The sequence below is a fragment of the Oryzias latipes genome, chromosome 11, assembly GCF_002234675.1.
Source record: "Oryzias latipes chromosome 11, ASM223467v1".
Taxonomy (NCBI): domain Eukaryota; kingdom Metazoa; phylum Chordata; class Actinopteri; order Beloniformes; family Adrianichthyidae; genus Oryzias; species Oryzias latipes.
The window spans coordinates 6,857,969-6,881,350 of record NC_019869.2 but is presented as its reverse complement, the minus strand read 5'-3'; the positions used below and the strand labels follow the sequence as shown (position 1 = coordinate 6,881,350).

At 41.5% G+C, this 23,382-nt stretch overlaps 1 protein-coding gene and 2 gene segments (V, D, J or C); 1 reads left to right on the top strand and 2 right to left on the bottom strand.

Moving 5' to 3' along the window:
* Positions 1 to 13,254, top strand: part of LOC101172947 — a 19,687-nt gene extending 6,433 nt beyond the window's left edge. The window contains 1 exon segment of the C gene segment in view: positions 12,934 to 13,254. Coding sequence covers positions 12,934 to 13,125 — 192 coding nt within the window.
* LOC110015869 lies at positions 4,054 to 4,547 on the bottom strand. The segment is given in 2 exon segments: positions 4,054 to 4,388; positions 4,496 to 4,547. Coding segments are annotated over 2 exon segments (372 nt in total).
* Positions 13,252 to 23,382, bottom strand: LOC101171966 (NACHT, LRR and PYD domains-containing protein 12-like). The gene is made up of 12 exons (XM_023959776.1): positions 23,093 to 23,382; positions 22,142 to 22,245; positions 21,824 to 21,946; positions 20,921 to 21,043; positions 18,680 to 18,796; positions 17,790 to 18,025; positions 15,861 to 17,694; positions 15,370 to 15,543; positions 15,077 to 15,250; positions 14,677 to 14,850; positions 14,065 to 14,238; positions 13,252 to 13,733 (listed from the first exon to the last, which is right to left on the bottom strand). The coding sequence occupies exons 2-12, from the start codon at positions 22,225 to 22,227 to the stop codon at positions 13,724 to 13,726; spliced, it is 3,225 nt and encodes a 1,074-aa protein (XP_023815544.1). The 5' UTR covers positions 22,228 to 22,245; positions 23,093 to 23,382; the 3' UTR covers positions 13,252 to 13,723.

Below are 23,382 nucleotides of genomic sequence, written 5' to 3'. Positions count from 1 at the left end.
ATTCTTTATTACTCACTCTCCTCATAATCCTATAGTTTTGGGTTGTTCTTGGTTGAAACATCATAACCCCCAGTTTGATTGGGTTTACCAACGGGTTAATTTTTGGAGTGCCTACTGTATGGCTAACTGTCTTCAGTCTGCCATCCCCGATTTAGCTCCTGTTAACTGCTCTTGCTGAATCTATCGATCTCACTAAGGTTCCCTCTTGCTACCATGATTTTAAAGCTGTCTTCAGTAAATGCAAAGCTAATGCTCTACCTCCCCACTGGCCTTATGACTGCGCCATCGAGCTCCGTCAAGGGGCTACGTTGCCCAAGGGGCATCTATTTTATCTGGTCCCGAAAAGGCCGCTATGGAGTCCTACATCCATGAGGCGCTTTCATCCGGTCACATTCGTCTGTCTTCTTCTCCTGTTGGTGCTGGGTTTTTCTTCGTGGTGAAAAAAGATAAAACCTTGCATCCCTGTATTGATTACCGCAAACTTAATTCTGTCACTATCAAAGACAAATAATCACTTCCCCTCATAAGCTCGGTTTTTGATTCAGTTCAAGGCGCTCAGATTTTTTCTAAACTTGACCTTCGCAATGCCTATCATTTAGTCCGTATCAAGGAGGGGGATGAATGGAAAACCGCGTTCAATACTCCCCTCGGCCACTACGAGTACCTGGTCATGCCCTTTGGCCTCACCAACGCCCCCGCGGTTTTTCAAAGACTCGTGAATGACGTGCTCCGAGATTTCATTAATCGGTTCGTCTTCGTCTACCTCGATATCTTTATTTTTTCCCGTGATCCCGTCCAACACGAAAATCACGTGCGCCAGGTTCTGACCAGGTTACTTGAAAATCAGCTGTTTGTTAAGGCAGAAAAATGTCAATTTCACACCCCGTCTGTCCAGTTCCTTGGGTACATCCTCGAGGCTGGTCGCATCCGTCCCGATCCCGCAAAAATCAAAGCAGTCTCCCAGTGGGAACCCCCTGTCACTCGCAAAAAACTACAGCAGTTCCTGGGTTTTGCCAACTTTTACAGAAGATTCATTTGTAATTACAGCAGCATTGCCTCACCCCTTACTCAGCTAACTTCTATTTCCAAGCCCTTTCAATGGAACCCTAATGCTCAAGCCGCCTTTGACACCCTCAAGTCACTGTTCATCTCAGCTCCCATCCTCACGCAACCCAACCCGGGCAGACAGTTCGTAGTAGAGGTTGATGCTTCGGACACTGGGGTCGGAGCGATCCTCTCCCAGAAAGAAAGCGCTTCTAACAAACTCAAACCCTGTGCTTTCTTTTCCTGGAAACTTACTCCCGCCGAGCGGAATTATGATGTGGGTAATCGTGAGCTGCTGGCCATCAAACTAGCGCTGGAGGAGTGGCGTCATTGGTTGGAGGGAGCGGACCTACCCTTCATTGTCTGGACCGACCACAAAAACCTGGCATACTTGCGTTCCGCCAAACGGTTAAATTCTCGAAAAGCTCGGTGGTGTTTATTTTTCGACAGATTCAACTTCACTATTACCTACAGGCCAGGCAGTCGCAACACCAAACCTGATGCTCTCTCACGCCAATTCAGCCCCGATGACTCAACAACCTCCAATACCATCATCCCTCCTACTTGCATCGTGGGCAGTCTGACCTGGGACATCGAAAACCGGGTTATTAATGCCCAGGGTAAAGAACCCAAACCCGACTCCTGTCCTAACGGTGTCCTCTTCGTCCCCACTTCACTCAGGTCGGACGTTTTATCCTGGGGCCACAGTTCTCGTGTCGCCTGTCATGGCGGGGTGTTTAGGACCCTCAGTCTCCTCCGGAAGAGGTTTTACTGGCCTAGAATGGACAAGGATGTGCGTGAGTATGTCGCCGCTTGCACCACCTGCGCTAGATCTAAGTCCTCCAGTTCACCTCCTGTCGGCCTGCTCCATCCTCTGTCCACTCCACATAGACCCTGGTCGCACATCGCCGTGGACTTTGTTACAGGGCTACCTACGTCACAAGGTCACACAGTTATTCTTACGGTCATTGATCGCTTCTCCAAAGCCGCCCAGTTCATCCCTCTGCCCCAGTTACCTTCAGCCACTGTGACAGCCGACCTCCTAGTGAACCATGTTTTTCGCCATCACGGGATTCCAGCCGATATTGTCTCTGACAGGGGCCCTCAATTCATTTCCCATGTTTGGAAGGCCTTCTGTTCTGCGTTGGGGGCTACCGCCAGTTTGTCCTCCGGCTATCACCCCCAATCTAACGGCCAGGCAGAGCGTGCCAACCAAGAGTTGGAGGCGGCTCTGCGCTGTCTGGCTGCCCAAAATCCAGCTGATTGGGCTACTCAGTTGGTGTGGATCGAGTATGCCCACAACTCTCACGTCTCATCTGCTACCGGGGTCTCCCCCTTCGAGGCTTCGTTGGGCTATTCACCCCCTCTGTTCCTCTCTCAGGAGCTGGATCTGGCTGTCCTGTCCATGCAGCATCATCTTCAACGCTGCCAGCGAGTGTGGAACCAGACCAGAGAGGCTTTGCTTCGGACCAAGGAGGAGAACTGTCGGATCGCCAATCGCCACAGGGTGGCCGGTCCCACTTATCAGGTCGGTCAGAAAGTGTGGCTGTCATCTAAAAACATTCCCCTGCAGACCTCGTCCCGCAAGTTGGCATCCTCAATCCCTCCTGTGTCCCCCTTCGTCTGCCCGCTGCGCTTAAGGTGCACCCCACGTTCCACGTCTCTAACATCAAGCCCTTTTTGGACAGTCCGTTGTGCCCGCCTTCCACTTCCCCACCACCCGCCCGTATTATTGATGGGGCTCCGGCGTTCACGGCCACCCGCATCCTGGATATCCGCCGCCGTGGCCGTGGCCACCAGTACCTGGTGGATTGGGAAGGGTACGGCCCTGAGGAACGCTCCTGGGTCTCCCGTTCCCTCATCCTCGACCCTTCCCTCATCACCCACTTCTTCCGCGCCCACCCGGATCGTCGGCCTGGACCGCCAGGAGGCGGTCGTTGAGGGGGGGGTACTGTCATGGTGGCCTGGCAGACTCCTCCAGCTCTGCTGCTCATCTCTCTCAGCTGTGACCACTCTACTCATCAGACACCTGCTACTTAAGGAGACCCAGCTTCATCATTCTTCGCTAGTCCGTTAACCCTGATGGTGCCTAGTTTCCTGAAGCTCACTACGTCTGGCCCCCTTGTCTTGTCCCAAGTTGACCTTGACTGTTTTCTTTGCTTCAGGTTCTCACCTCACGCCAAGAGTGTCACCTGAATCTCACCTCCTCGAGCAGCAGCTGCCGCAACACTCCTCGTCGACGCCACCTGTGTTTGTGAGCCACAGTCTCTGTGCTCCTCTGGATCTCCAGCCACGCCATGAACTCTGTCTGGCCTCCCAGCTCTTGGGACTCTGCACGTACGGTACCGGAGACTTCAATCAAGAGCCGCAGCCACGTTACCCACAGCTTCGCCCGGAATCAGCAAGAACTTAAAATAAACTCTTTACTTACCTTTCACTCACCTGTCTCTGCCTCTGGGTTCCAGCGCCTGGGTCCGTTCCGTGTTCTAGTCATGACACTCCAGGCTTTTTCTTTCACAGCTCAATTCCAATATATGAAAGACTTGGTGTCTTTGAAATCCAGCCGAGCACAAATCACTGTTGTTGATTTCTTCTTCATGGTCATTTTTCAAAGATGGGCGCTTACATGTTTTGAAAAGGATGGTACCCATACGTCACTACCAAACCAGAGACCCTGATTGGTCAAAGCTAAACTGGTTTCAAATTTCTCTGCATGTTCATATGTCATGGGTTTTGAACAGCCTGTTCTCTATTATCATAACAATTTAAATAATGGAATCAGAGTTTATTTCAGTGTGCTATTGTGTTTCTTAGTCAGAATATTCTGTTTTTATTTTTACAAAATATCAAATCTATATTTGCGATTATTAAATGAACAGAGGTTGACATTATCTGGGTAAGGGTTTTTGTTTGTTAGAATGGATGTTCAGTGAACTGTTTCAGTGTCTGCAGAATCTTCTAGCTGCAGCAGTCAGTTCAGTTTCTGTTCAGTCTGAATGAGGGAGGTTTTTGTACGACTGTTTTTCACTGTGTGAACACATACTGACTGTTGATGTAGTGAAGACTCTGACAGTAATAAACTGCTGCATCTTCAGCCTGAATTCCATTGATGGTCAGAGTGAAATCAGAGTTTGATCCACCATCTGTAAAACGAGTTGGAGTCCCTGATACTCTGTTTCCAACATAGTAGAAAAGTAGTTTAGGAGATTGTCCATCTTTCTGTTGGTACCAGGCTAAATTGTTGCCATTAACATCCTGACTGGTTCTACATGAGATGGAGACAGATCCTCCCACAGCAGAGCTCACTGCTCCAGGCTGAGTCACTGTGACCTGTCCTCTGGACTCTGAGGATACAGAGACAGAAACAGAAAGCAGCTTCATGCTTTTGTGGCCTTCATTTCAGAGGGACGGATGTTCATAGAGGAGAGGAGTTGGATTCTCTGGACTTTACCTGTGAAGCAGCAGCAGAGGAGAGTCCAGATGAGGACGCAGATCACAGTCATGTTTTGGATGAGGATGAGGAGGATTTGTGTGTCTTCTGCTGTGATGAAGGACAGCTGTCAGTCATCCAGTCTTCAACTCTCAGGACTATAAAGTCTCCCAGAGCACTGGAGCATGGAGCTGCTGATGCAAAGTGTCTCTATGGAAATGCTACCACTGACTCCAACAGGAACATGGATCATTTTTATAATTAACATATATATGTGTATTTTTTTAATTGTAGCATTTGGGACATTTTGTGAAAGTTTAAAGAAATTAACTAAACAGTAGCAGATAAGTTTAAAACAAATTAATAAAAACATTTAGCATTAGACAGAAGAGAAGTGTGAAAGACAACAAACTAAATAAAATAAATAAAAATAAATATTTTTTTACTTCCTTTTATGTAAAGCCACTATAAAAACAGTTTAATATTCTGAAAAGAAGAAATGAATTTCTTTGGAGACAGCTTTCAGCGGTAATGGATTTTGCTATTGATAGAAAAAATAATCAGGTTACCTAAGGAATCATCATGAAAGTGTTTCTCACAAATATGTTTAATGGACATGGAGTGGGTTTACCCAATAACTGTGAAGTGGTTCCAAAATAGGGAAGATTTATGATTAAAGACATTTACTGTTAGTTATGAAAAACTCACATAAAGGCTTTGGTTCAGAGTCTGGACCACACAAACTGTCGGGGGATCACACAGAGATCACAGTGACTGAAGATTCAGTAAATAAAGGAAACGTTCATGAACTGCTGTGTGTTTTTGTAAAGTTTGATGACACAGAAGTCAAAGAAAATGTTTGTGACTCATCAAATAAAAATAAACTCAACATGACACAAGGAAACATTCAAAAATTTGGCTGAAATGTTTTGAGGCGAGGTAAGTGAGGTGAGGATTTGAACATTTCAATACGTTTTTGACAGAAAAGAGGTCAAATGATCAGTTTCAGTTCATTTTTGTGGCCATAAAACTGACAGCTTGATGCAGCAGAATAACAGTTGAACCTGAACTACTGGTTTTAAAATAATACAATAATACATTTCAGAGATGAATACTTTTAGTGTTTGTGAGTTCAATGAAGACTGTTTTGCATAAATTGTTTTACATCTGAGTTAATAATGAATAAAATAATTGTTACATCTAAAAACCAAAACTTAAAATTAATGTCTTTGGTGTGTTTGTCTGGAAATCTTCTGCTTCAGTGCAGCTGTAGATCAGTTCCTATTTAGCGTTCTAGGTTTTTGTACGATTGTGTTTCACTGTGTGAACGGGAAGCTGTTATGCTGCTGACAGTAATAAACTGTAATATACAATTTGCATTGTAACAATAAACTGTATTATTTTTAGATTTTCTGTCATCATTTCAGTTGAGTTTGTTTGTTTCAGAGTCAGAGAGCGTGTCTCTGTACAGTCAGAGGTTTTTGCACGACGCTTCAATCAGTTTGTATCACTGTGGCTCACGTTTGGTGGAGGAACTAGACTGGTGATTGACTGTAAGTACTTTTGATTCATTATAAACACTTCAACTTTTGGTCTGATTAACATTTTTTAATAATATTCTAAACTCAATGTATTTCTTTAAGGGATAATAAATTGTTTTAATAGTTAATTTAGTTCTAAAAAAGAGGAAATCTTTCAAAAATGTATTTGTAAATGCAATTTAAAATGTTATTATTGAAGTTTTACTTTAAGTCTCTACTGTTATCAAACATTAAACTGTGATTCAGTCATGACATCTGTAAATTATGACTATAAATCTGTTTTCTATGCAGTTCTTCTTTTATTCTATTTATCAAACTTTTTTTGACTTGTTACAGTTTCTGTAGAAAAATTATCTGCAAATAAAAAGAGCTTTTGCCAACTGATTTCATTCAATGACTCTATTTTTGTACAGAAGCAAACTCATAGTTTTATTGTGATAAATTTGTTGAGGAATAAAAACACAGTGAATCATGCTTGACTTCGCTCCAATTTAAAAAAAAAATCTTTCGATTTTTTTGCCTTTTAAGGTGATGCTAAATTAGGTTTTGTCCATTGGCATGTTGCTAAATAATGACATACAGCCTGAAGATGTTAAAGAGTTTGTTAAAAGGAACTAAATAACTAACATTTGCTTTGAAGGACGAGGTTTGCTAAACTCAGGAGTTCAAAATTTCTATTTTGACCTGTTATAATAAATACAGTAGCAGTCAAAAGCTTGGACCCACTTGTTCTTGAAAGAACACACATGAACACATAAACTATACACATTTCTATTCAACAGTTTCATAAGATGAACGGATCCTTTTTAGTTAACGTCAGGACATTTCTCAGCAATCATCAGCTTGTTTTACTGTTGTTAACACAAACTCTACCCCGCAACCAAACTGCATAACTAGACACATAAATGTATCTAGAAAATAACTATTCCTTTGTACAGGAAATTGGAATAACATTGTATTTCTGCATTTTCTAATCAAATGCTTCTTTTTGTGCTGAAGATTGAATAAAATGACACTTTATTTTATTCCAAACTATGAAAACATAAATATGTTTTTTATAAATTATTTATACAATTTAACAATATTATTTGTCTTAAACTGTTTCCTAAAGACTACTGAAAAAAATTGAGAACAAATCTGGTCATTAAGTGTCTATTGTGTTTGTGTGTTTATTAGAATAATACTAATAATGGATTGGATTTATCCACACATTTCCAGATGCTAAAGCACTTACATTGTGTCCATTATTCATTCACTCCTTGTTCATACTGGGTGATGGTAAACTACTGATGTAGCCAAAACTGTCCTGGGGCAGACTGACCGAGAAGTGGCTGCCAGTTCGCGGCTACGGTCACTTTGACCATCACCGGGACATTCATGCACATTCACACTGGAGGGTGAAGTATCATACCCAAGGATACAACAATTTACTGGAGGGAGCAGGGATCGAACTGCTGACCCTTCAATCATTGGACAACTGCTCAACCGCCTGAGCCACTGCCGCCCAAAAATTGGTGTTCAGTGAACTGTGTCAGTGTCTGCAGCATCTTCCAGCTGCAGCAGTCAGTTCAGTTTCTGTTCAGCCAGAATGAGGGAGGTTTTTGTATGACTGTTTTTCACTGTGTGAACACATACTGACTGTTGATGTAGTGAGCACTCTGACAGTAATAAACTGCTGCATCTTCAGCCTGAATTCCACTGATGGTCAGAGTGAAATCTGTTCCAGAGTTTGATCCACTGCCTGTAAAACGAGTTGGAGTCCCTGATGCTCTGCTGCTAATATAATAAATGAGAAGTTTAGGAGTTTCTCCATCTTTCTGTTGGTACCAGGCTAAACGATCACTATAAATATTTTGACTGGTTCTACATGAGATGGAGACAGATCCTCCCACAGCAGAGCTCACTGCTCCAGGCTGAGTCACTGTGACCTGTCCTCTGGACTCTGAGGATACAGAGACAGAAACAGAAAGCAGCTTCATGCTTTTGTGGCCTTCATTTCAGAGGGACGGATGTTCATAGAGGAGAGGAGTTAGATTCTCTGGACTTTACCTGTGAAGCAGCAGCAGAGGAGAGTCCAGATGAGGACGCAGATCACAGTCATGTTTTGGATGAGGATGATGAGGAGGATTTATGTGTCTTCTGCTGTGATGAAGGACAGCTGTCAGTCATCCAGTCTTCAACTCTCAGGACTATAAAGTCTCCCAGAGCACTGGAGCATGGAGCTGCTGATGCAAAGTGTCTCTATGGAAATGCTTACCACAGACTCCAACAGGAATCTGGATAATGTTTAATATTTTGATTATCAGTTACATAATCATTGAAGCCCTGCAATGGACTGGTGAATTGGATGGAGGGATGAACACTGTAACTTTGTCAACTAAGTCAAATGAACTGAATTTTTTGTTTGAAATGTAAACCCAACAGAAAGTAAAATCTCTTTACTCAAAAACAAAAGTTCACAAAATTGTTTAATGTATCGACATGTTTTACAGACAACAAATTGATATTTATTTTGTGTTTTCTTAAAATTAATTTTATTTTTTGAAGTTTTGGTTTAATTAAAATATCTGTATTAAGTAAAATAACAACAAAGTGGTAAAATGATCGGTTTGATTTCTTTTTCCGTGCTTTTCAGTTTGCAGCAACAGAATGACTCTGTTGTCTCTGAACTATATTAGCTTTAAATCCTGCATCAGAAAATCAGATAGAGATGAACAGTTTTATAATAATTAGTATACAGAGGAAAATTGTGCATAAACAATCTAATTGTTATTTTGTCATATTGTGCTTTTTTTACATCTTTCTCTCAGACATAAAATATTTGGCCTTGGTTTGTAAGGAAAGATTTAAATTTTTGTCTTCACTAGTAAATGTACTTTACATGAAGCTATGGGATGTCCATGTGTGTGTGTGTTGTTAGTGAGCTGTATCAGTTCAGTTTCAGTTTAGTTTGACTGAAGGAGGTTTTTGTACGACTGTTTTTCACTGTGTGAACGGAAGGCTGTTACACTGCTGACAGTAATAAACTCCTGCATGTTCAGGTTCAATTCCACTGAGTGTCAGAGTAAAGTCAGTTCCAGATCCACTTCCACTGAAGTGACTTGAAACACCAGACTGACGATTTGTAGCTGAATAAATCAAGAGTTTTGGGGATTCTCCGTTTTTCTGAAGGTACCAGTTAAGGCAGCCGCCAACACTTGAACTGGCTTTACATCTGATGGAGACAGTCTGTCCTTGAACTACAGACTGAGCTCCTGGAGTCTGAGTGAGGAGCTGTTCTGACGAAGCTGAAAACAGAAAAAAGAAGAATTATTGAGACAAAAACAGCTCAAAGAAAAATGCAGAAGAAGAAGCTCAGGGCTGCTAGTTTCAGTGCTTGTCCATCACAGCAGAACATCATTGTAGAGAACCTGGTTGCTGCTTGAAGCAAAGCTTCCAGAAGACAGTCTCACCCTGAACGAGGAGCTCCAGGGTGAAGAGCAGCAGAGTCAGTGACATCATCATTGTGCTGCGGGCGAGTCAGTGTCTTTGAAAGGTCTGGACGGCCACTGATCAACACTGAGCTTTAACTGCTGGAAGCAGAGAGGCAGCACACATATGCAAACACACTGAATCAGTCAGAAGCTGCAGTTCTCCACATGTCATAAGGATTCCTGCACACTCACATTATTCTACACAAATAAACACACAAACGTTTTATTTTTATTTATCAAGGAATCTGTACAACACATAACCAAAATTAAGTGCAATTAAATTCATTTGAAGATGCAGCATGAAGCCTAGAGTGCAAAAATAATCCAAACAAAATAAGTAATCACTCCATTTATCATTATGTGGAGAAAAACACGACAGTTTGCAGAGAACAGCAGGACAGTAAAACTCCCCCAAAAAACAAACAATTGAAAGAAAACATAAAGATATGAATATAAATGCAAGAAAGCAAAATAACTGTAAAGTTGTTTTCTGTTCATCAGAGTATTTAATACTGGATTCATTCATACTTTTACTAGTTTTATAACATAGTTAATCATGCAATTTTGCACAATTAATAAAAATGATACATTTTTTGTAGTTTTGTTTGAGGCAGCTTTCAATCTTTTAATCAAAATTTCTGGTTGTGGTTTAATGTGATTATATTTACAACTTAGTGATTCATTAGAAAGGTTAAAAAATGTATACGCAGTTTAATTACAACTCAGCAACTAAATACAATTTACACTGCGACAATAAAATGTGTTATTTTTAAATTTTCTACCATTTTTTCAGTTGAGTTTGTTTGTTTCAGAGTCAGAGAGCGTGTCTCTGTACAGTCAGAGGTTTTTGTACGACGCTTCAATCAGTTTGTATCACTGTGGCTCACGTTTGGTGGAGGAACCAGACTGGAGTTTGGAAGTAAGTAGATCTTTTTGTTGCTTTTTCTGTATTTGTGTCTTATTTATTTCTTTAATTGATTCTGAGTTACCTGTAAATTACTGTATAAAAAATGACATTTGATTATTTTTGGTAAATTATTTTTTTTTATAAGCAGACTTAGTTTGTGTGAAATTTGAAAATATAAAATTGTGTTGCCTAACATAAAATAAATCATAATTTCTATGTGAATCAAAAAATTAGAAATATTTAGTTTAAATTGAAACAGCTGGAGAGAAAAGTCTCTGTAGAGTCAGAGGTTTTTGTAAAACACATTAGTCAGTTTGTATCACAGTGGAGAACTTTTGGTGGAAGAACCAGACTGGAATAAATGTTTAAATAATACCTAAAGAAACAGTTTTTGTCAATTAAAACTGAACTGATTTTTAGTCAAAAGATTTCAACTTTAAAAAAATTGTATTTGATTACAAAATGTGCTGTTAACATTGTGTGTTTAAAAAAAAGTATATAAATGTGTTCATAGTGTATTAAAAGGCAGTTTTTACTCATATCATTTTCTTTCTGGACGAATGTTTGGACATCTGATATTTCAGAAAATTTAATTGTTATTCAAAGGATTTTCTGACAGAAAACTTTCATGATTGTTATGATTTTGTCCTACTTTGTACATTTCTTTAATGTATGATGAAGCTTTTTAAAGATATTCAGTCCAAACTTGTTTTCTACATGAAGATACATCTGCTCTTTTTCTAACCCAGTTTGACATTTTTCAGTAGAAACTGAAGTTTGTCTTGTTGCTGATCTGCATGAGAGATTTCTTCAAAGAAGTGAAACAATGTGTGAATCAATGACTGATGGAGCAGAAAAACACCTGAACACAAACCTTCTTCAAACTGAAACCACTGCATCCAATGAGAGCTTTTTGATTGACAGCTGTGTGGTTCCTGTCCTCTAAGCTGATTGGTGTCTCCTAGGTGATGCCTCGCCCTTGCTGACAGTGCTGTCCCCCTCCACGAAGGAGCTGCAGCAGGGGAAGGCCACACTCATGTGTGTGGCCAACAAGGGCTTCCCCTCAGACTGGACTCTGTCCTGGGAGGTGGTCGGCAGCAGCAGCAGCAGCTGGGAGGAGAGCAGGAGCCCCGGGGTGCTGCAGAAGGACGGCCTCTACAGCTGGAGCAGCACCCTGAGGCTCTCTGCAGACCAGTGGGAGAAGGTGACCTGTCAGGCCAAGAGAGGATCCAAGGATCCAGTCTTAGAGACTTTCAGGAGAGACCAGTGCTCCCAGTCCTGAACTGGAACTATGACTATAAATCTGTTTTCTATGCAGTTCTTCTTTTATTCTCTTTCTCAAACTCTGTTTGCATTTCTGACTTGTTACAATTTCAATTGAAAAATATTTGTACAAATAAAAAAACTTTTTTTCAACAGATTTCTTTCCATGTCCTGCTATGACAAAAGAAAGTTCTTCTTTATACTGACATGAAATATTTTGTGATGACTAAAGTACATTAAAAAATAAATAAATGAAATAAGCATTGAGGTAGTAGTAAAAATAGAAAGATAACCTAATGTAAAAACCATCAAAGAAGAAGCAGGTTTTTTATAGGAGGAGTTCAGAGTTTCTACACTGAAAGTCATTTTTTAAATACACTAGCAGATAAAATCCTAAAGCTTGGACACAATTATCCATGAAACAAACATACATAGATAATTTTAAGTTGTAAAATAAAAACCAGAAAAACAAAACCACATAGTCGCACTCAAACCTATAAATCATCACTTGACCCTATAAATTATGCTTCTTGGACTACATGTTGCCAGAGGGCCTAAAGAAAGCATGAACACAGATACCCAGAAAGGTTTCAGTTCAGATTTGAACCAGGACCTCAAAGCTGTGAGGCAAGAGTTCTAACAGCTGCACAACCATGAAAGCCCCTAGGATAACAACTGAATCTAGTTTCTGATTATTGGAGCGATAACATGTTCAAAAAATGTTTATTTCTTTTTTTCCTTTTTTCTGTTTTATATTGTGACGGTGTGGCACCGTCAGATGGCGAGGGGGCCCACACTGTTTTTATTTTGTGCATTTGTTTATATTTTATGTATAAAATATCTACCTGTGGTGCCACCTGGAAGATGATGAAGAGCCACACCCAATGGGAGGGGCTCCTCATTTAAAAGGGTGCATCACAGGTAGTGAGGAGGAGTGACGGAGGTGCCATGCGCTGTGTGGCCCTGCGTTGAGAAACTGTGGTGTCAACTGGTTCTGAATAAAGAACGACCCTCCTCACCTTGGCTCCTCTGCATTATTTCCTGACGGGACCCCGTCACATTTGGTGTCAGAAGTGGGATCGCAGAGGGGCCACAAAAAGGTGAGGGCGCAGAGGCGGGGAAGAAGATCCCACGGCAGCTCAGCGCCTCCATCGAGATGACCATCCTCTAAGGAAGAGGGGGTGGCCTGTTCAGGGGCCCAGAAAGAGACCCACGGCGTCCAACTCGGCGCCCAACAAGGGCTTCCCCTCAGACTGGACTCTGTCCTGGGAGGTGGTCGGCAGCAGCAGCAGCAGCTGGGAGGAGAGCAGGAGCCCCGGGGTGCTGCAGAAGGACGGCCTCTACAGCTGGAGCAGCACCCTGAGGCTCTCTGCAGACCAGTGGGAGAAGGTGACCTGTCAGGCCAAGAGAGGATCCAAGGATCCAGTCATAGAGACTTTCAGGAGAGACCAGTGCTCCCAGTCCTGAACTGGAAATTTCTGACTCTCTTGCTGACTAACTCTCACTTTAAAATTCTTTTAAATCTATTCTTACTTTAGTCCTTTGCTCTTTTCAAGTTTTGTGTTGTCTTCAAATAAATACAAATGTCTCCAGTTTGATTGTGAATCTTTTTTGTTCAGGGCTCAGTTTATTTTACATAACTTAAAGATTTGTAAAACGGAAAAAAAAACATGTTTGTTATCAAATTACTGACTTTTAGCATCGTTTATCTTCTTCATTACTGAGACGTTCTTAAAAATGAACCAAAGGCTTTAATCTTTTTCCATCATCTGTACTGAAAATTAAACTTCAAAAATACTTAATGAACAAATAACATTCCTTGGAACAAACATATATATAGAAAATAAAACGATTACATTTTTTTTTTACTAAATCTGAATTTACAACGTTAAATCAAATACTTTTTTTCCTTGTCATGAGCCAGAAGAGGAAGAATCCATTTTTCATGATGTTTCAGCTGCAGCTCCAACAGTCATCTCTCCAACTTAGACACTTTCCTCACTTTGCTGCTGCTTCCTCCTTCTGACCATCAGGAGAAAGATCAAACTCTCAGAACAACTTTTGATCACTTCAACCTGAGGAGAGAAGAAGAATGATGTGGAAAGATGCAATGTTTTCTATTGGGTTAGAATGTGATGCAATGAAGCACCAGACTGAGAATCTGGGACTTCAGTTCTGCTCAGAGCAGCAGTTTCCTGTCAGCTCTGATGTTCTTCTGCTGAAAGAAAAGGACTGATGTTGGTTTCTAAATGTCTGTCCTTAAACTTGTCATCATTTCTTCTCTCACAGTGTGACTTAAATCTGCTGCCTCACAGAAAATTCTAGATCTTTGCCCTCATATTCACTACTTCAAGTTTACTACAACTCTGTTGGGAGATGTTGGACTGACTTTAACTCTCTGCTGACCTGAGAGTTTCCAGTTTGAAGTTTGGATTCTTCACCAGATCATGAAGCTGCTGAACATCAGAATCCTGGAGCTTGTTCCCACTCAGGTCCAGTTCTGTCAGATGGGATGGGTTGGACTTCAGAGCTGAGACCAGAGCAGCACAGCTGATGACTGACAACTTGCAGCGCTCCAACCTGAAACCGGAACAGACATGACATCAGCAGCTGTTTTCAGGTGCTCCATTCTTCAGCTCAGTGAATCAGGGGACATAGTCCTTCATGTGGATCATTTACAGCATCAAGCTAGCTTCTAAAGAGAACCTCCAAATATCTGCACAATCACTCACCTTGTTCATGTCAGCACACATCAGTACCAGCTGAATGTGTGTTGGGTCAAAGGTCAAACCATATATAGCTTTTTCATGTAGAAACAGTCTGAGTACAGAGGTTCTTCTGCAAACAGGTTTTGTTTTGGAGCTTTAAAAACTAACAGAAAATAATTTATTCACTTTCTGAATCAAATATTACTCTTTGGAAACAACAGACCATAATTATAAAAGAAGCTAAACGGCATTCACATGTTGATGATTGCAAGTTGTTCCTGAGCTTTATGGAAAACAGAAGCTCTGTAACCTCAGAGTCTGCAGAAGGCAGCATGACGTCTCCAGAAAGGCACACAGAAGTTCCACTCCTGAATCCTGAATGAAGTTCAAGCTCAAATCCAGTTCTGTCAGATGGGACGGGCTGGACTTCAGAGCTGAGACCAGAGCTGCACAGCTGAACTTTGACAAAGTGCAGTTCACCAACCTAAATCCAAAAAAGAGATGAGTTTAAAGACAAAATAACTGTAAAACTTGGGTTTTGAGTGTTTATAACTAAAGGAAATAATAAACTAAACATTTAAAAAAAAGACAGCAGATGATAAAGAAGAAATCTCCCACCATGAAGCTGTGTAATATCAGACTCATGTCTACGGCTCACTTTTAACATAACTTTATTGTTCATCTCAACACAACTTAAAGATGGAGCTGACCTCAGAATCTTCAGTCTGCAGTGTGGATTCTCCAGAAAAGCACACAGATGCTGCATTGCTGAACTCTGAAAGTCAGCGCTTCTAAGGTCCAGTTCTTTCAGGTGGGACGGGTTGGACATCAGAGCAAAGCCCAGAAGACCACAGCTAAAATCTGACAAACTGCAGATCCTCAGCCTGAATTCAGAACAAAAAAAAGTTCTATCAATCAAAATTTAATATATAAAACACTTTCATACTTCAAAAGTAGCAGCAAAGAACGGCAAATCTAGATAAAAATGAACTCATTTTCTGACCTCAGACTCTCCAGTTTACAGTTTGGATTCTCCAGTCCAGCACATAGAAGCATCATTGCTGAATCCTGAAGCTGGTTTCCACTCAGATCCAGTTCTGTCAGGTGAGACGGGTCGGATAGAAGAGCCAAGGCCACTGTTTCACAGTCAGTCTCTGAGAGTCCACAGTTTCTCAGCCTGGAAGACAAAGAAAAAGGAAAACTTCTGAAGTCCTCATGAAATGAAGACAAATCAGCTTGATGTATATTTTTTTATTGATTAATATCTTTGTGTTGCTTTTGTTTGAAGCTTCAACAGAATAATTTGAGCTTCGGGTTGGGAGAATCTCATCAGAACAACTTCACAGCAGAACTTTTAGATTAGAAACAGTAAATATAAGTCTACTGTTGTGGGAAACGACGGCAACAACAATAAAAAGAATGAAAACAATATCCCTGAATCAAAGGTTGGAATGAGACATACCGATTATCTAGGCTAACTCAAACTAGTCTTACCTAAACTTCCTACAGTTCTTCACAGCTGGGATCAGTCTCCTTCGACCCTCATTTGATGTTCTGTATTGGTCCAAGTCCAGCTCATCCAGAACCTCTTCTGACATCTGCAGCATGTAGGCCAGAGCTAAACACTGCATTTCTGAGAGATCCTTCTCCGTTTTGTCCTTTGATTTTAGGAATTTGTGGATCTCCCGATGAACTGAGAGGTCTTTCATCTCCATCATGCAATGGAAAACGTTGATTCTTCTGTCAGGAGACACTTCATCTTTGATCATCTTTGTTGTGATGAAATCCATCTCCCTTTTGCAGTCTCCACTGTTCACCTGCTGTAGGTTGTTGATGACTCTTTGAATGGTTTCTGGACTGTTCTCTGTCTGACCCAGCAGGCTACCCAAGAGTTTGGAGTTGGACTCAATAGAGAGGCCATGAAGGAAGCGAGCAAACAAGTCCAGATGTCCAGTTTTACTCTGCAGGGATATATCCATGACTCTCCACAAAAATTCCTCCAGAGAGCTTGTTTGACTCTTTAGGAATTCTTGCATCACCTCAGAGTTCTTGTGGGTGAAACAGTGGAACATGTAGACAGCAGCCAGAAACTCCTGAATGCTCAGATGAACAAAGCAATAGACCGGCTTCTGGAAGATCTCACATTCTCTTTTAAAGACCTCTGTACAAACTCCTGAGTGCACTGAGGCCTCTGTGACATCAAGACTGCACTGCTCCAGGTCTTCTTGGTAGAACATGATGTTTCCTTTGTCCAGATGTTCAAATGCCAGCCTTCCCAGTTTCAGAAGAACTTCTCTGTCTGCCTCTGACAGCTCCTGTGAGCTCTGATGTTCCTGCTGGTACTTGTTCATATTCCTCTTTGTCTGGACCAGCAGAAAGTACGAGTACATGTCAGTCAGGGTGGTGGGAAGCTCTCCTCTCTGCTCTGTGGTCAACATGTCTTCCAGAACCACAGCCATGATCCAGCAGAAAACTGGGATTTGACACATCACATAGAGGGTCCTGGAGTTCTTGATGTGGGAGAAGATTCTGGTGGACAGCTCTTCTTCATCACTGAACCTTTTCCTGAAGAATTCCTCCTTCTGAGCATCGGTGAAGCCTCGTACTTCTGTTACCCTGTCAACACATGCCAAAGGGATCTGACTGGCTGCTGCAGGTCTGGAGGTTATCCAGATAAGCGCTGAGGGAAGCAGATGTCCTTGGATGAGGTTTGTCAGCAGCATACCGACTGAGGAACTTTCTACAACATCAGATACCAAGGGAGGGTTCTGGAAATCCAGAGAGATTCTGCTTTCATCCAGGCCATCAAAGATGAAGAGAGGTTTACAGACAGCCAGCTGCTCTGCCTTGATCTTTTTGAACTCTGGGTGGAAAAGCTGGACCAGTGAGAGAAGACTGTGCTGCTGATCTCTGATCAAATTCAGCTCCCTGAATGACAGAGGAATCACAGCACTGAGTTCTTGGTTCTCCAAGCCGTTGGCCCAGTCCAAGCAGAACTTCTGCACTGAGAGACTTTTTCCTGCTCCGGCGACGCCACTGGTCAGAACCACTCTGATGGATTCAGGTTGGTTCAGGGAGGGTTTAAAGATATCGTTGCACCTGATTGGAACATCAAGAACCTCGCTGTTCTTGGAGGGTGTCTCCAGCTGCATGACCTCATGTTGGGTGTTAACCTCCTCACTCTTTCCCTCTGTGATGTACAACTCTGTGTAAATCCTGTTGAGGAGCATTCCACTTCCTGCTTCCTCAATTCCTTGTGTCACATGCTCACATCTGCTCCTCAGACTGATCTGGTGTTCATCTAAAAGCTCCGGCAGACCAACATGTGCTGAGAAAAAAAGAAAATAATTAATGACTTCATGTGATGTCCTAAAAAACAGAAGTTAAGCTCTGAGACATCAGCACAAGGAGGTTCAGTCTTACTTTGGTCCCCGGTGCTCTCAGTGACTGTCTGCGGTGAGGCTCTGCTGTTGGACCTTTCTGCACACTGGGGGCAAGAGCAGAGTCCTGGTTGAGCAGACCGGTCCCAGTAGGAGGTGATGCACTGTCTACAGAACCAGTGTCCACAGATGGTAGAGACCGGATCCTTCAGTACATCCTGACACAAAGCACAAGTGGACGGCTGCTCCTTCACACAAACACCACTCCTCTTCCTCTCTCTGTGCACAACAAGAAGAAAAAGATTCTGAGCAGAACCAAAACTGATCAATGAACAGCTAAACATAGATGAATGCATGAAACTTATTCCTTCTCAAATATCAATGCAGGCATTTTTTTCCTCACATTTACAGACACTGCAGTGGTATCACTGAATCTTCACACTTCAAACTTTGTTTAGCGCCTTTCATTCCACACAAAGTGCTTTTTTATTTTATGTCTCTTTATTTCATTTGAATTAATTAATTTTGGGTTGTGTTTGTTACAATTTGCTTTTTTTATGTCTAACATTTGCCTTTTCTTTTGTTTCTGTGAAGGCTGGCTGTGACTCCGCCCATTCACCTGTGGATCCTGTGGAGCAGTCACAGCTGGCATCACTTTGTTAATTATCCACAAATACATTTAAGGAACTTTCTCTGGGTCTGGTGGCCTGTCCTGTTTAATCTCTAGGTCTCCTTGTGTGTGTACTATGAGTTATATATTTTTTGAATGTACATTTTTGTGACTTTGTTACATCTTTCAAGTTCATCCCTGGGTTCTCAACAGCATGTTTGCCTGACTGTGACAGTGGTCACATCTGCATCTGTGTGTTAACAGCTGTGATTCATGCAACCTTTTTTGCTGCTCTCAGCTCATTTCTGAAGAAACTCTCTTACTTTGTGTCTGAGGGTTCAGCACTGAAGTCTGGAGGATTCAGTTCTTTGGACCAGTCACTCTTCATGGACACACAGCTGGATTCTGAAGACTGGACTCTCTGTGTGAGCAGCTGATCTCTGCAGACACAAACAGATCATGAGAATGGAAAATCAGCCTTCCACAGCCTGTCATTAAGAATCGCACTGAAACATCAGTCATCTTTTTGCATTTAAAATGCTCTAATGACTATCGCCCAGTGGCCCTCACACCAGTCATAATGAAGTGCTTTGAAAGGCTGATGCTCCAGCACATCAGAGACCACCTCTCTACTGACTTGGACACCCACCAGTTCGCATACCGCAAGAACAGATCCACAGAGGACGCCGTAGCCGTGGCTCTCCACTCCGCACTGAACCACCTGGAGCAGCAGCAGAGCTACGTCCGGATGCTCTTTGTGGATTACAGTTCTGCTTTCAACACAATAATCCCGGACAGACTCTGCAATTAACTGCTCACTCTCGGCCTCCCACCCCTCACATGCATTTGGATTAACAACTTCCTCACAAACCGAACACAAACTGTGAGACTTGGCCCCCACCACTCCTCCACCCGCACACTGAACATTGGGGCCCCACAGGGCTGTGTGCTAAGCCCCCTGCTGTACTGCCTCTACACTTACGACTGCAGTCCGACCCACAACAACAACTGCATCATCAAGTTTGCTGACGACACCACGGTGGTCGGACTCATTCCCAGGGGTGATGAGTCTGCCTACAGAGAGGAGGTCCTGAAGTTGACAACCTGGTCCTCAGAGAACAACCTCACCCTTAACACCAACAAAACCAGGGAGATCATAGTCGACATCAGGAAACATGGCGCGGACCCAGCCCCCCTACTTATTAATTGGGAGCATGTGGAGAGGGTCCACACCTTCAAGTTCCTCGGCATCACCATCTCTGCAGACCTTTCCTGGACAGCCAACACCACTGCCATCATCAAGAAGGCTCAGCAGCGTCTGCACTTCCTGAGGGTCCTCAGGAAGAACAAAATTAACACCAACCTGCTGCTGACCTTCTACCAGTCATCCATCCAGAGCCTGCTCACATACTGCATAACTGTTTGGTTCGGCAGCTGCACGGCCGCCGATAAAAAGAGACTGCAGAAAGTCGTAGAGACGGCACAGAAAATCATTGGGTGCCCTCTCCCCACCCTGACGGACATCTACTCCGCGCGCTGTTTCACTAGGGCTCAGAACATCATTAAGGACAGTTCACACCCCGGCTCAGACCTGTTCAAGCTGATGCCCTCCGGGAGGCGCTACAGAGGCATCAGAAGCAAAACGAACAGACTAAAAAACAGCTTCTTTCCAAAGGCAATAACCATCCTCAATTCCCAAATGCACAGATGAAAAAAAAAAAAACATTCCTGTTTACTCCAACTATCTACCTCATTGCCACCTCTGCACTTTGACATGTCTACGCACAGTTTTTTCATACGCAATTTTTGCACAATTATCTCGGCACTCTTCAATACAGTTTACAGCTTATATTGCACACTTGTATATACTGTTTGTTTGCTTTTTTTATTTTATTATATTACGATGTTTTATTTACTACCTTTCCCTCCCTTACTGTTCTTGCACTGATGGGGATGCTTAAATCTCATTGTACTATGCACAATGACAATAAAGCCATTCTATTCTATTCTATTCTATTCTATTCTATAGTACGATTTTAAAGAAAATAATTTTAGTACAACTTTGTTAATAATTCAGACATAAATTCATTGAAAGTGGTGCCAGATGTGCTGTAATGATCTTCAAGCTGGTTTTCTCCCATTTGTCCTCAGTTTTACTCAACACTATTTTGGGATTGTTAAAAAAATCCTTTAGAAATACAACATTGATCAAATTTATCGTTTTATCTTTGGAGCAATTTCTTTTTTTTAATTTCATTCATTCATTCCATTCTTTTATACTTATTTTTGTAATCTACTAAATAATTTCCGATTACACGTCATTATTTATTTTAAAACCCCCTCATCACAGAAAACCTTTTTTACCAAAACAAAAGTGGCTTTTTACACAAGTTTTAAAAGTGAGTCAATATATTAAATCAAAAGTGGTTAATAGGGGACCAAGTGGAATATGTATTTGGCAGTAATTTGGAGACATAACAGTTATAATTCTTGATGAATCTAATTTAGTTCAAGATCCTTCCTGTCAGTTTGTGTTCTTGTCAGCTCAGGAGAAACTCTGTTACTTTGAGGCTGAGGGTCCAGGTTCTGCTCTGAAGTCTGGAGGATTCAGTTCTTTGGACCAGTCACTCTTCATGGACACACAGCTGGATGCTGAAGACTGGACTCTCTGTGTGAGCAGCTGATCTCTGCAGACACAAACAGATCTGAACAGTCTGTCATTCCCAACTTCATGTCATCTGCTCACATAATTCAGTTCTCAGAAAATGCTTAAATCTTGTCATAAGTTCAGAGTAACTTCTGTGATCAAGTTAGAAGAAATACAATTTATGTACATATTAAATATAAACTGGTATGTTATATTTTTATTAGTTCTTAACAGTAAAACTTGATTTTGCAAACTTAAAAATCTATCTTTTATGATTTATAAGCAGTTTTTTTTTATATACTTTCAGCACATTTTCTTGTAGATCTCATGAAGCTGATATAAACCTTCCAGATGTTGGAAACAGGAATTTCAGCTGTAGTTTGTTTAAGAAAAAAAAAAGCTGCTGCAGATCTACTGGAAAACCAATTGCCTACTTTCATTTAAACAGCAGGTTAACTACACTTTGTATGTTTAGCTGTATACAAACTTTATGATATAATGGTTTTAGCAAATAATACAAATATCCTTTTCTGTACCACAGCAAGTGACTGAGATTCTTGATGGTAATATGAACACAATTGTGACATGCTGTCAAGTTCTCATCTGTTTTATGGACATTCTTTTGACGCTTCCTGGTTCTGTCGTTGCATATAAATGCAGGTCAAAAATATTTAAGTTTATTAGTTTTTATTTATTCTTCAATGTGTTAAAACATATTTTCTGTCCATTAAACTTCCAGTGTGTTATAGTTATTTCCTCTGATTCTGCTTTTATCTGTTGAACATTTCTGTTTTATTCGGCTCAGGAGAAACTCTGTTACTTTGAGGCTGAGGGTCCAGGTTCTGCACTGAAGTCTGGAGGATTCAGTTCTTTGGACCAGTCACTCTTCATGGACACACAGCTGGATGCTGAAGACTGGACTCTCTGTGTGAACAGCTGATCTCTGCAGACACAAACAGATCTGAACAGTCTGTCATTCACAACTTCATGTCATCTGCTCACATGATTCAGTTCACAAAAATGTTTTATGTTTTCATTATGTCAGTAGATTTTCAAGGGGAAAAAGAACAAACACTTTCAAACAGAGCAACATTTGTCACTTTCTTAGTGCAGCTTCTTAGCAGAAACTGCCTCTTACTTTGTGTTTGAGGATCCAGGTTCAGCTCCATCTCTGATCTGGTCCATTTTCTCACACAGGCCGATGTGAATCCTGTCTCCTTCCATACTGTTCTTCTTCAAAGTCTGCATCAGTATGTAAGACAAGGAACTATGAGACTGTAGTTTGAAGAAGGTTTAAAGAAGCCTAAGTTCAAAAAGAAACTTTGTGTTGACTTAGCCTGAGCCAGAAAATGTTCATTTGTTTTCTTTTTTTACAAAATAACAATCCATTAAATGAATAAATCTTGACTAGGATAACTCTGACTTTATCACATCCATCTAGACAAAAAAAAAAAAAAAAACATTCAGTGACGTTTACTATTCACTATTCATCATAACGACAAAAACAAAGAAGTCTGATGTGACACCAGTGGAAAAAGAAACTGGACGCCTTCTTAAGCTAAATATTCACACTTTTTCTAAACATGAAACAATAATGGAGAGTAAAATATAGGAAGATATTGATGTTATGATTTGCATGTTTGGTTTTATTTTGTTGCTCATTTTTCCTTTTTCTTAGGTTTCCATGCAGGCTGGCTGTGACTCCGCCCACTCACCTGTGGATCCTGTGGAGCAGTCACAGCTGGCAGCACTTTGCTAACTAGCCACAATGCATTTAAGGAGCTCTCCCTGATCCTACAGTGTTGGCTTATCCTTTGTTCTATGTAGTTCTCTGTGTCTATGGTCCTCTCTTGTAGATGAATTCTTGTAACTTTGATACATCCTTGATTCTTCCCCTCGTCTGGATTCTAATCTGCTTGGCCTGGTTGTGACAGTTGAAGCCTGAGTGAACTTGAAATGTCTAATAAACAACAAAATAAAGTAGAATTCTTCTTTTAATAAGCACTGTCCCCTTCATAGATCAAGTGGTTTGAAGAAGTATTTATAATCCAGCTGACCAAAGGTGCAGTTGCAAAACTTAAACACTCACCTGCTTCTCGTTTATCTGAATGTTTTCCTCATCCTTCTCTCCTCTCTGCAATCATTCACCTGGATCACCTGGAGGCCTCTCTGTTCTTTACAAGAAACCTCTTGTCTGCTTTCATCCATCATGTGTGAATCAAAATCTAAACTATTAGAATTTCTGCTCAGACAGTCTGAGATGTGCTGGATTCCTGCAGCATTGATCTGTGCTTCTTTCCTTTTCTCCTTCAGTTAATCATCAACCTTGTCCACACAGAGCTGGACTTCCTCATTCAAAGTTCACAGACTGGACCTTGC

Coding starts and splice junctions, on each gene's coding strand:
- LOC101171966 (XM_023959776.1), bottom strand. CDS start 22,227: ATGGAAGGAGACAGGATTCACATCGGCCTGTGTGAGAAAATGGACCAG. Junction 18,026..18,679: donor GCTGAACCCTCAGACACAAA/GTAAGAGAGTTT, acceptor TGTTGTGCACAG/AGAGAGGAAGAGGAGTGGTG. Junction 14,239..14,676: donor TGCCTTCTGCAGACTCTGAG/GTTACAGAGCTT, acceptor TTCCGGTTTCAG/GTTGGAGCGCTGCAAGTTGT.